This window comes from Prionailurus bengalensis, chromosome E1 (genome assembly GCF_016509475.1).
Source record: "Prionailurus bengalensis isolate Pbe53 chromosome E1, Fcat_Pben_1.1_paternal_pri, whole genome shotgun sequence".
NCBI classification, from domain to species: domain Eukaryota; kingdom Metazoa; phylum Chordata; class Mammalia; order Carnivora; family Felidae; genus Prionailurus; species Prionailurus bengalensis.
This window is the reverse complement of record NC_057347.1, coordinates 41,734,666-41,744,225: the sequence shown is the minus strand read 5'-3', so window position 1 is coordinate 41,744,225 and position 9,560 is coordinate 41,734,666. Positions and strand designations below refer to the sequence as shown.

General features: G+C 55.6%; 1 protein-coding gene across 1 annotated transcript; it reads left to right on the top strand.

Annotated features, from left to right (window-relative positions):
- Positions 1-1,943: 1,943 nt before the first annotated feature.
- Positions 1,944-9,360, top strand: SOST (sclerostin). The gene is made up of 2 exons (XM_043584636.1): positions 1,944-4,710; positions 7,449-9,360. Exons 1-2 carry the CDS (start codon positions 4,494-4,496, stop codon positions 7,868-7,870), a joined length of 639 nt encoding a protein of 212 aa, XP_043440571.1. The 5' UTR covers positions 1,944-4,493; the 3' UTR covers positions 7,871-9,360.
- The last annotated feature ends 200 nt before the right edge of the window (positions 9,361-9,560 follow it).

The following is a 9,560-nucleotide window of genomic DNA, read 5'->3' as shown; positions in this document are numbered from 1 at the left end:
GGTCCAAACGCCTCGTCTTCCTGTGAGGATCCCTGATCCATCCCACGTGGGAGAGACTCTTCTCCCCTCTGAAAGCTCATAACACTTTGTCCCTTTAAAGAAAAAAATAAAGCATCTGCACCTTTCCTCAGTGGCACTAACCGCTTTCTTTGCGGAAGAACTCTTTTTTTCCCTGGTACAGGAGCTCCTGGAGGGGGGCATGAATCAGTCCACACCTCCTAGCAGGAGATGAGGTCTTGCTTCGTTAAATGTTTGGCAAGTGGGCATATGAACAGGCAGCTCGGTGGAAATGAAAACCAGCAAATCATCACATAGGAAAACAGCCTTGCGGAGCGCCTGGGTGGCTCAGTCAGTTGAGCGTCCGGCTTTGGCTCAGGTCATGATCTCGCGGTTTGTGAGTTCGAGCCCTGCGTCGGGCTCTGTGCTGACAGCTCAGAGCCTGGAGCCTGCTTCAGATTCTGTGTACCCCTTCTCTCTCTGCCCCTCCCCCACTCATGCTCTGTCTCTCTCTGTCTCAGAAATAAACACTAAAAAAAAATTTGACAAAGAAAAACAGCCTTGCTAGAAATTTAGTTACAACGAGTAAATTACTAAATGCAATTAAAAATTGTTTAGCCCAAACCCAGTGTTGGCCACCTTGTGGAGACACATGCTGTTATGCGCTGAATTGTGCCCCCTCTAAACTTCATATCGTGAATCCTAACCCCTGGTGCATCAGAACGTGACCTTTATTTGGAAGCAGGTTTGTTGCAGATGTAATTAGAGAAGATGAGGTCATTAGGGTGGGCCCTAATTTAATATGACTGATGTCCTTATAAAAAAGGGGAACTTAGGGGGCGCCTGGGTGGCGCAGTCGGTTAAGCGTCCGACTTCAGCCAGGTCATGATCTCGCGGTTCGTGAGTTCGAGCCCCGCGTCAGGCTCTGGGCTGATGGCTCGGAGCCTGGAGCCTGTTTCCGATTCTGTGTCTCCCTCTCTCTCTGCCCCTCCCCCGTTCATGCTCTGTCTCTCTCTGTCTCAAAAATAAATAAATGTTAAAAAAAAATTTAAAAAAAAAGGGGGAAATTAGGACACAGACAAGCACACACGGGGAACGCCATGTGAAGGTGACAGCAGAGATCGGGGTGAAGCTTCTAGAAGTCAAGGAACAAGGAACACCAAAGATTGCCAGGAGAGGCTCCAGAAGCTAGAGCAAAGGCATGCAGCAGACTCTCCCATCACAGCCATCACAAGGAAACCAACCCTTCCAACACTGGTCTCACAGTTTCAGTCTCCAGAACTGTGAGACAAGGCATTTCTTTTTTTCTTTCGTTTTTTAATTTTGAGAAAGAGAAAGAGGGCGCGTGTGCACATGCGTGAGCAGGGGAGGAGCAGAGAGAGGGAGAGAGAGAATCCCAAGCAGGCTCTGCAGGGTCAGCACAGAGCCTGACGCGGGGCTCAATCCTACCAACCTCGAGATCATGACCTGAGCCGAAATCAAGAGCTTAGCCGACTGAGCCACCCAGGCGCCCGGAGACAATGCATTTGTGTTGTTTGTACCACCCACTTCGTGGTACTTTGTTTCAGCAGCCCTGGCTGACCTACGCACAGGCCTACTGGTGTGTCACTCGTGGGAGCAGGGACCTGGCTGAGTTTTCTGGAGAACAACCCTGCAATACACAGCCAACTGCTCACCCTCTCAGACCCAGCGTTCGCTTCTGGAAATAACCCCAAAGTTTTGTTTGTTCAATTACTTTGTGGACTATTATCCAGCAACGTAGCATTGATACAAGCATGCAACAACCAGGATGAATCTCCAGGGAATTATGTGGAGCGAAAAAAGCCAATCCTAAAAGGCTCTATACTGTTTGGTTCCATTTAGGTAACGCTTCTGAAATGACAATATTATAGAAATGGAGAACAGATTAGTGGTGCCATGGGTTAGGGGTGAAGAGGGAGGGCGTGGGAAGAAGGTAGGTATGATTATAAAAAGGCAGTGAGAGGGATCTTTGTGATCAGAGTGATTCATTATCTTAGCTGTGATGGATACTTGAACTTACACGTGTGATAAATTTACATGGACCGAAACACGCACACGTGTGCATGCGCACAAGAAGGCAAGTAAAATGGGAAATCTGAACTAAATTGGTGGATTGTATCAATGTCGGTATCCTGGTTATGATATTGTACTATAGCTTTGCGAGATGTTGCCACAGAGAGAAACTGGCTGAAGGGTACATGGAATTTTCTCTGTATTATTCCCTATAAGTACATGTGCATTTACAATGATCTCAAAAAGTTTAACTCAAAAAATTGCTTTGGGCGAGGAAATTCATAGCATCCCTACTGAGGATAGGGGAGCATTGAAATAGCCTAAAGTATCCACAACAGAAGTGAGCGAAAACCCTAGGGGTTTAACTCTGAAGGACACACTCCTGAACTGAGTACATATAAAGCTGGATAAGCAGGAAGTGAAGCAGATGAGCATCATAGCATCGATGGCATCTGTGAGCCGTTCCGTGGAGAGCACGGCTATACCTTGGCAGAGAAGAATTCGAAAGGATGGACACACTTCATCGGTTCAAATCCACTGGATTCTTCTCTTGTTTCTTTTCACCTCACTTCAGTTTCAAATAAAACCCTGAAGCCAAATGAAATCCTTCGCCATCCTCGGGCCGCTGGCTCCCCCTTCGGTCTCCAGCAGGTGGCAGGAGTGTCCCAAGGATGGGCCCCCACGGGCTCCGGTTCAGGCGGATGGGTCTGTAGCTCCGGACAGCAGGTGGGGCTCCCGCGCAGACAGCGCCAAGTTTCAGGAATCCGGGCGTCGGAACTGCCCTCTCCCAAATCCAGGGCAAGAAGGCGGCTGTCTGGCCACGATAGGGTTAATGGTCTACATTCCAGAGCAAGGGAAAAAGGAGGCTGGAGGGTCACAGACAGGGGGAGGGGGCGCAGAGGGCCGGCTTCTCACAACACCCACCGGCTCTGTTGGGAGAGATAGATCACCTCCAACAATGGCCACAGCTGTTTTCGTCTGCCCCGAAGGAAACTGACTTAGGAAGCAGGTATCAGAGAGGGCCCTTCCTGCAGGGGCTTCTGTCTGGCTTGTAAAACTGTCAGGGCAGCTGCATTCATGTGTCGAGTGATGGATGGTGGAAAGGAGGGACAGACGGCTTCAGATGGACACAGCGGCTTGCAAGTCAAGGCAGGTGGCAAAGGCCTCTCGGAGGCTCTGCAGGTGGGGCATACTGATTCATTGCCCAGTGAAAATACCAAGGGGACGCGGGCCACAGCCCTCTTCCCAGCCTCCTGGAACAATCCATCTGCAGTGAAAGCTTCCGCTGGCTCTCCTTTCTCTTCCTGCACCTCAGGTGTGAACCTTCCTCCCCGGTGCCTCTACCCCTCCCAGGCCCCTGGTTCCGCTCCAGGGCTAAGGTAGCAATTCCTTTTGATTTCTTTGTGGCTAGCTGGACCTGGGATGGCTTCATGGAATGCACCCCATAGCATGGACCAACAAGGTTTTCCATATAGGACTCAAAGCTGTTTTTGAAAAATATAATCGTCTGAGAAACCAACCAACCAACCAACCAAACAGAAAGATGATGCAGAAGAAAAAAAGGATGTCAGCACTGAAAATGCCGGCCTCGGTCTTTGCTACGAAAAGGGACTTTTGTGCTCTCCGTTCCTACCCACAGCCTGGCCAGGGAAATGACTGCCTTGGGCACATCAGTCCGCAAGCAGCAGTGGGTGTCTTGGCCAAGAAGTGCCTGTCACCACGCGCAGAATCCCCACGGTTTCCTCCTCGCGCTCCATCACCACTGTCCGTTGACTTACTCATCCTGGCCTTGGACCCAGAATCCCCGCCCCCTCGCCCAAGCAGATACTCTCCCCGCGGCCCTCCAGTTTTCTCTCTTGCCTTCCAGAGGGTGCCAACGGGGGCTTTCTTGATCAGCGTAATCGATGCTCAGCCTCATGGAACCGGGACCAATGGGGTTTCTTAAAAAGTATCCTTCTGCCCCTGCCTGAGTCTGTGGGGGCCAAAGATATACCCCTCGGGCCACTTGTCAGTGGGGTGACAAACGAACTTGGCCTGAGAAAGGCACTTGGCTGGGCTTAGCCCTGTGGAGGACTCCGGGCTGTAGTTTTCTTTGTGAAGCTGGCCCAAAGCTTGTTTTGAGAAAGCCCGAGGGGCCCAAGGAGGTAAAGATTGTGAGCTGGAGCTCATCTTGATATCCGAAAACCACAGCCGCCTGCACGTGGGAGGTGCTGGAGGGCAGGCTCGCCTCACACGCCCCCCTCTCTCTAGGTCACCTGGGAGCACCGGCTCCCAGGGAGTTTGCTGTGCCTGAGAAGTCTTTGGGGAGGGCTTGCTCTGAGCACACCCGTTCCCTCCCCCTGGGCTGAGAGAAACGTGGGACCAGCCCTGCCCCAGCCTGTCCTCATTGGTTGGCACGAGGCAGAGGGGGCTTTAAAAAGGCAAACGTGTCCCAGGCTGGGTGCCCTCCTCTGGCTGGCGCCATGCAGCTCTCTCTCGCCCTGTGTCTTGTCTGCCTGCTGGTGCACGCAGCCTTCCGTGTGGTGGAGGGCCAGGGCTGGCAGGCCTTCAAGAACGATGCCACGGAGATCATCCCTGAGCTGGGCGAGTACCCCGAGCCTCCGCCAGAGCTGGAGAACAAGACCATGAACCGAGCGGAGAACGGAGGGAGACCCCCTCACCATCCCTTTGAGACCAAAGGTATGGGGTAGAGGAGGGCATGTTTAGCACAAGGGGCCTGAGAGGGTTCTCTCTGGGAGGTTTTGAAGACTGGGGTAGACAGTCCCCCGCTGCCGGCGCTCCAGGAGGGACAGTCTTGCCTGGAGGCAGGGGAGGACAGCATGCCTAACGTAGTAGCCTTGGCATTGAGGTGCAGGGGCCCGGGGCTTGCAGGGGGCTGGCCGCGGGAGCCCGGGGCAGGAAGGAGGCAGAGGTGGCGAGAGCCCAATTCTGGGACAGGCTCAGAGCCTCAGAACGGAGACAGTTTCAAAGAATCCCCTCCGGAGATCACAGGAGATAGGTCCCCCAGCTGGCACCTCGGGAGAGGGGACAAGGCAAGGGAGCCTCACAGCTGTGAGCACCTGCCGGATGCAGATCCTTTACACAGGCCATACCTGAACCTTACCCCGGGGATCCACGGCGCGCGGGAGCCCCATGAGGTGACCTCTCAGCTGGCAAGTAAAGAAATGAGGTCTCCAGAAGCTAAGTAACTTGGTAGTGAGAAGAGCTCGGGTTTGACCCCAGTTTGATCCCATTCCTAGACAGCCCTGGAGGGGGATCGTGGGGGGGGGTGGGGAACTGAGAGCCAGAGAAAACCCCACACAGAGCCGTGAGAAAGGGACATTCCCCCTGCCCCCCGTCTGCCCAGCCAGCTGGCACTTGAAGGAATGCAAGCTGCAGGGACAGTCTTAGCCCCGGACCTGGGTGGCAGCTGGGGCCGGGCCCTGGAGGGGAGGTGGCATCCTCTGTGCAGGGAGCGGACACAGGTGCCCCCATCTTCTGCCCCCAGACCAGGCCTTGTCTCGTTCCTAGGGAGGGAGCCTGACCCCAGTGACAAGGCAACAGCCCCACTGGAAGGCACATCTGGGTTCCTGGTCAGGTCTGCGCAGAGAAGCCCGGGGAGGGCGGGGGTGACAGCTGGCTCTGCAGCTGGCAGGAATGGCTGGGGGCGGGGGCCGGAATGACACTTCAGAGGGAGGGCCTCACTGCCCTCCGGTCGTTGGGCGGGCTGGTGAGGAATCCACTGCCCAGGCCCCTCTTGACCCATCCGTCCTTGCCCCACAATTGTGAAGGCTGGGGAACCCCACAGGAGGCCTGGGGCCTCAAGTCTTCACAAGAGGAGGGCGGCAGCACATCACCCCTTCCCCCCGCCCCCACCTGCCGAGCAAGGTCGATTAAGCTCAAGCGACTGCTTCATGCCGCTGTTTGGGTCCCAAGTACAAACCATCCACTTCCCCGGGCTCCTATAAGAGGCCACAGGCCCCGAGGAGGCTGTGAGCTCAAAACAAAGTCACCCTCTGCAGAGGAAGTGCCTGACCCAGGGGCACTATTCTTGGAAAGTCCAAAACACCTCCTTCCCTGGGCAAACAGGCCACCCCCACACGCTACCCCTGCAGCCCGGGAACAGTGGCGAGAATGCCAAGCCAGTGCAGAAACCAGGTCAGCCACGGGAGGAAGGCGGACCCCACATCTCCCCTGCCATGCTTGTTCTGCAGGGCCTGGGGAGTGGAGCCTTCTCTGCTTCTCTCTGGTTTTGGTCGTGGGTTGTTTTTCATCCCTTGTGTCACATGGGAACTGTCCCCATGAGACCCTCGGGTGGTGGACAGGCTGCCATCTGTCTAAGCCTACTTAGGAGAGTTGATCAAGGTGCCTTCAGGGCACGAAGCCAGGCCACAGAGCCCAGTCCCGCCCCCCCCCCCCAACCCAGGAACAAGCCTGTGTCACCCTCGGAGATCCATCTAAATGGCACAAAACAAGCGATGTCCCCGGCAGAGTGCTTGGTACACAGCAGGTGCTTAATAAATGTTTGTGGCAGGCGAACCTGTGGGTTTTCAGTCAGAGCTCTGTCCCCTGGGGCAGGAAGTAACTGCAGTAAAAGGCAGCCCTTTGCCCCCACCCCCAGCCCAGCCTCCCACCTGGGCGCTCAGGCACATAGCTTCTGCCTTTGTGGGACCCCAGAGGTGCTGGGGCCCCAGGGAACTGGGGTGAGGAGACCCAACTCTGCCTTTTGGGCAAGTGTTATTCCCTCTCGAGGCCTCCGTGTCCTCAGCGACGATGAGAGGCTTGGACAAGCTGCCTTTGGCTCTCTTCGCGTCTAATGACTTCTCCTCCCCACCTCCCCTTCCATCCCTGTCCTTGGCGGCAGTTGCCCTGATTTATTACCTCCAATTAACCCCTACTCCTTTCTCTATCCCCTCACCATCCCTCCCAAGTGGCTGGAAAAAGAATTTAGGAGAAGCCAAGACCATGTAAAGGGTGTGGCTAATACCTACTCTGCCTCGACCAGGCCCTCTGTGGCACAGATGTGACTTCCATCTGGAGAAAAGGGCCCCCTTGGAGAAGAACAAGAATAACACACAGCCACGGCCAACGCTTCCAGCTCTTACTGTGTGCTCACAGTGTCCCCTGCATTATATACGCAACTAACTCCTTAGGACAGCCCGTTTTTCTGATAAGGAGCACAGAGAGGCTAAGTGACTTGCCCAAGATCACACAGCGATGGGGCTGGTATTCGAACGGCAACAGACGCTTGGCTCCAAAGTTTTAGGGGGAAAGGGTGGGCCAGCGTTCTTTCCACCAGCCGCCACCCCCTCCCTCCCTCCCAGTAATAGATGCCCATCTGGAGAGCCCGCAGGTTTGGAAAAGACCTGGGCTGGGGGCTGGGGGGGTTGGTGGCGCGGAGGGAGCCGGGCTGGCCTCACAAGCCGTCTCTCCCGCAGACGTGTCCGAGTACAGCTGCCGCGAGCTGCACTTCACCCGCTACGTGACGGACGGGCCCTGCCGCAGCGCCAAGCCGGTCACCGAGCTGGTGTGCTCCGGCCAGTGCGGCCCGGCGCGCCTGCTGCCCAACGCCATCGGCCGCGGCAAGTGGTGGCGCCCGAGCGGACCCGACTTCCGCTGCATCCCCGACCGCTACCGCGCGCAGCGGGTGCAGCTGCTGTGCCCCGGTGACGCGGCGCCGCGCGCGCGCAAAGTGCGCCTGGTGGCCTCGTGCAAGTGCAAGCGCCTCACCCGCTTCCACAATCAGTCCGAGCTCAAGGACTTCGGGCCCGAGGCCGCGCGGCCGCAGAAGGGCCGAAAGCCGCGCCCCCGCGCCCGGGGCGCCAAAGCCAACCAGGCCGAGCTGGAGAACGCCTATTAGAGGCCGCCCGCCGCGCCGCGCCTCCCCCCACAACCCGCGCCCCGGCCCAGGCGCCCGGGTTTCTGCCCTCGGCGCGCGGTTTGATTGTTTGTATCTCATTGTAAATGCCTGCGACCCAGGGCAGGGGGCTGAGACCTTCTGGGCTTCGGCAGGAGGTAGCCAGGCCCTGCGGATCCCGGGCGCCAGCAGAGCCCCCACTCCCTCGTCTCCGAGGGGGTCCCGCAGGGCAGGGGAGGGCGCTGAGAGTCACAGACACTGAGCCACGCAGCCCCGCCTACAGGGGCCGCCCACCTTTGCTGGTCCCACTTCCGAGGAGGCAGAAAAGCAAGCATTTCACCGCCCAGGGGTTCTAAGGGAGCAGTGGGGGAGGAGGAAAGTCCCGGGACTGGTTAAGAAAGTGTGATAAGTAAGATTCCCTCTCCACTTCTCTGCCCCTCAAAAAGCCTTTAGTGCCTTGTTGTGCCAAGAACACAGGACCGGGGTCCGTAGGTCTGGTTTCTAGTCCGGTCTCTGCCGCTCACGTGCTGGATGACCTTGGACCACACTCTTCTCTTTCTTGCCCTCAATTTCCTATTCGGAAAATGGAGGTGGGGGTGGAGGAGTCTACGGTCACCTGATTCCAAGGCCTTGCGTGTCTTTTGAATGGGCAAAGGAGAGAGAGAGAGGTTGGGTTGAAATGCTGCCATGGTCACGTCCGGAATTCAGAGTTGTGATGCCCGGATCTGACAGCCAAAGATGAAAAGCAAGTGTGGCCGTGGGGGTGGGGTGCGGGGTTGGCGTCGTTTTTAGGGCTGACAAACTCCCGGAAGAAGCTGTGTTCTCTCCCGGCCTGGCCCTCCCCGGATGTTTGCCTGTCTTCACCCCTCCATCCCAAAGGATGCAGAAACAATGCCATTGATTGGGGTCGAGAAGGAGAAGGTCCCGGGACACTGGACTTGCGGGCCCAAGGGAGCAGCCACCACCCATGCAAAGACCAGCAAACCCCTCTGCAGACATCCTCCTGCCTACCACTCACAGACACGATTCTGTCTAGAACCTAGCTTCTTAGTGCTGTTACCTGTGATGTCATATCTTACACTGAAATAATATTACTTGGGGAAAAAAATGACAAGTGCTGTACATATGCCGAGAAACCACAAAGCCTGATAGATGTCATCCAAAGATCTTTTCGAAAGTCATTTCCAGACACCTCTTACTTTCTGTGTAGTTTCTAATTGTGTAACACACACACACCCCCCCCAAACCAGAAGCACATGCCGTGTGAAATCCCGCCAGGCTGGTCCTTTCCACAATCCTTCCAGGTGGGATTTGTCCACAAGAATGAAAGTCGTGGTTTTTACAAAGAGTTAAGTTACGTATTTATTTTCTCACTTAAGTTATTTATGCAAAAGTTTTTCTTGTAGGGAAATGACAACGTTAATATTGCTTTATGAAATACCAGTCTGTTCTTTCCAGAGGCATTGTTAATAAAGACAATGAATCATTTCCGAGAGGATGTGGTCTCATGTTCGTCAACCACACACAGCCATTCCCGTCAAAGTTGACATCCTTTTCTTCGGCGCTAGGGCTGCAACCTTGGAGGCACCTTTGCCTGGGCTGTGGTGGCCCTTGTGGCAATTATGTCCTCCCTTTGAGAAGTCGTGTTTGTCCCTTCCTTTCCAAACCTAAACCTCATTCGTTCCCCGTGGCC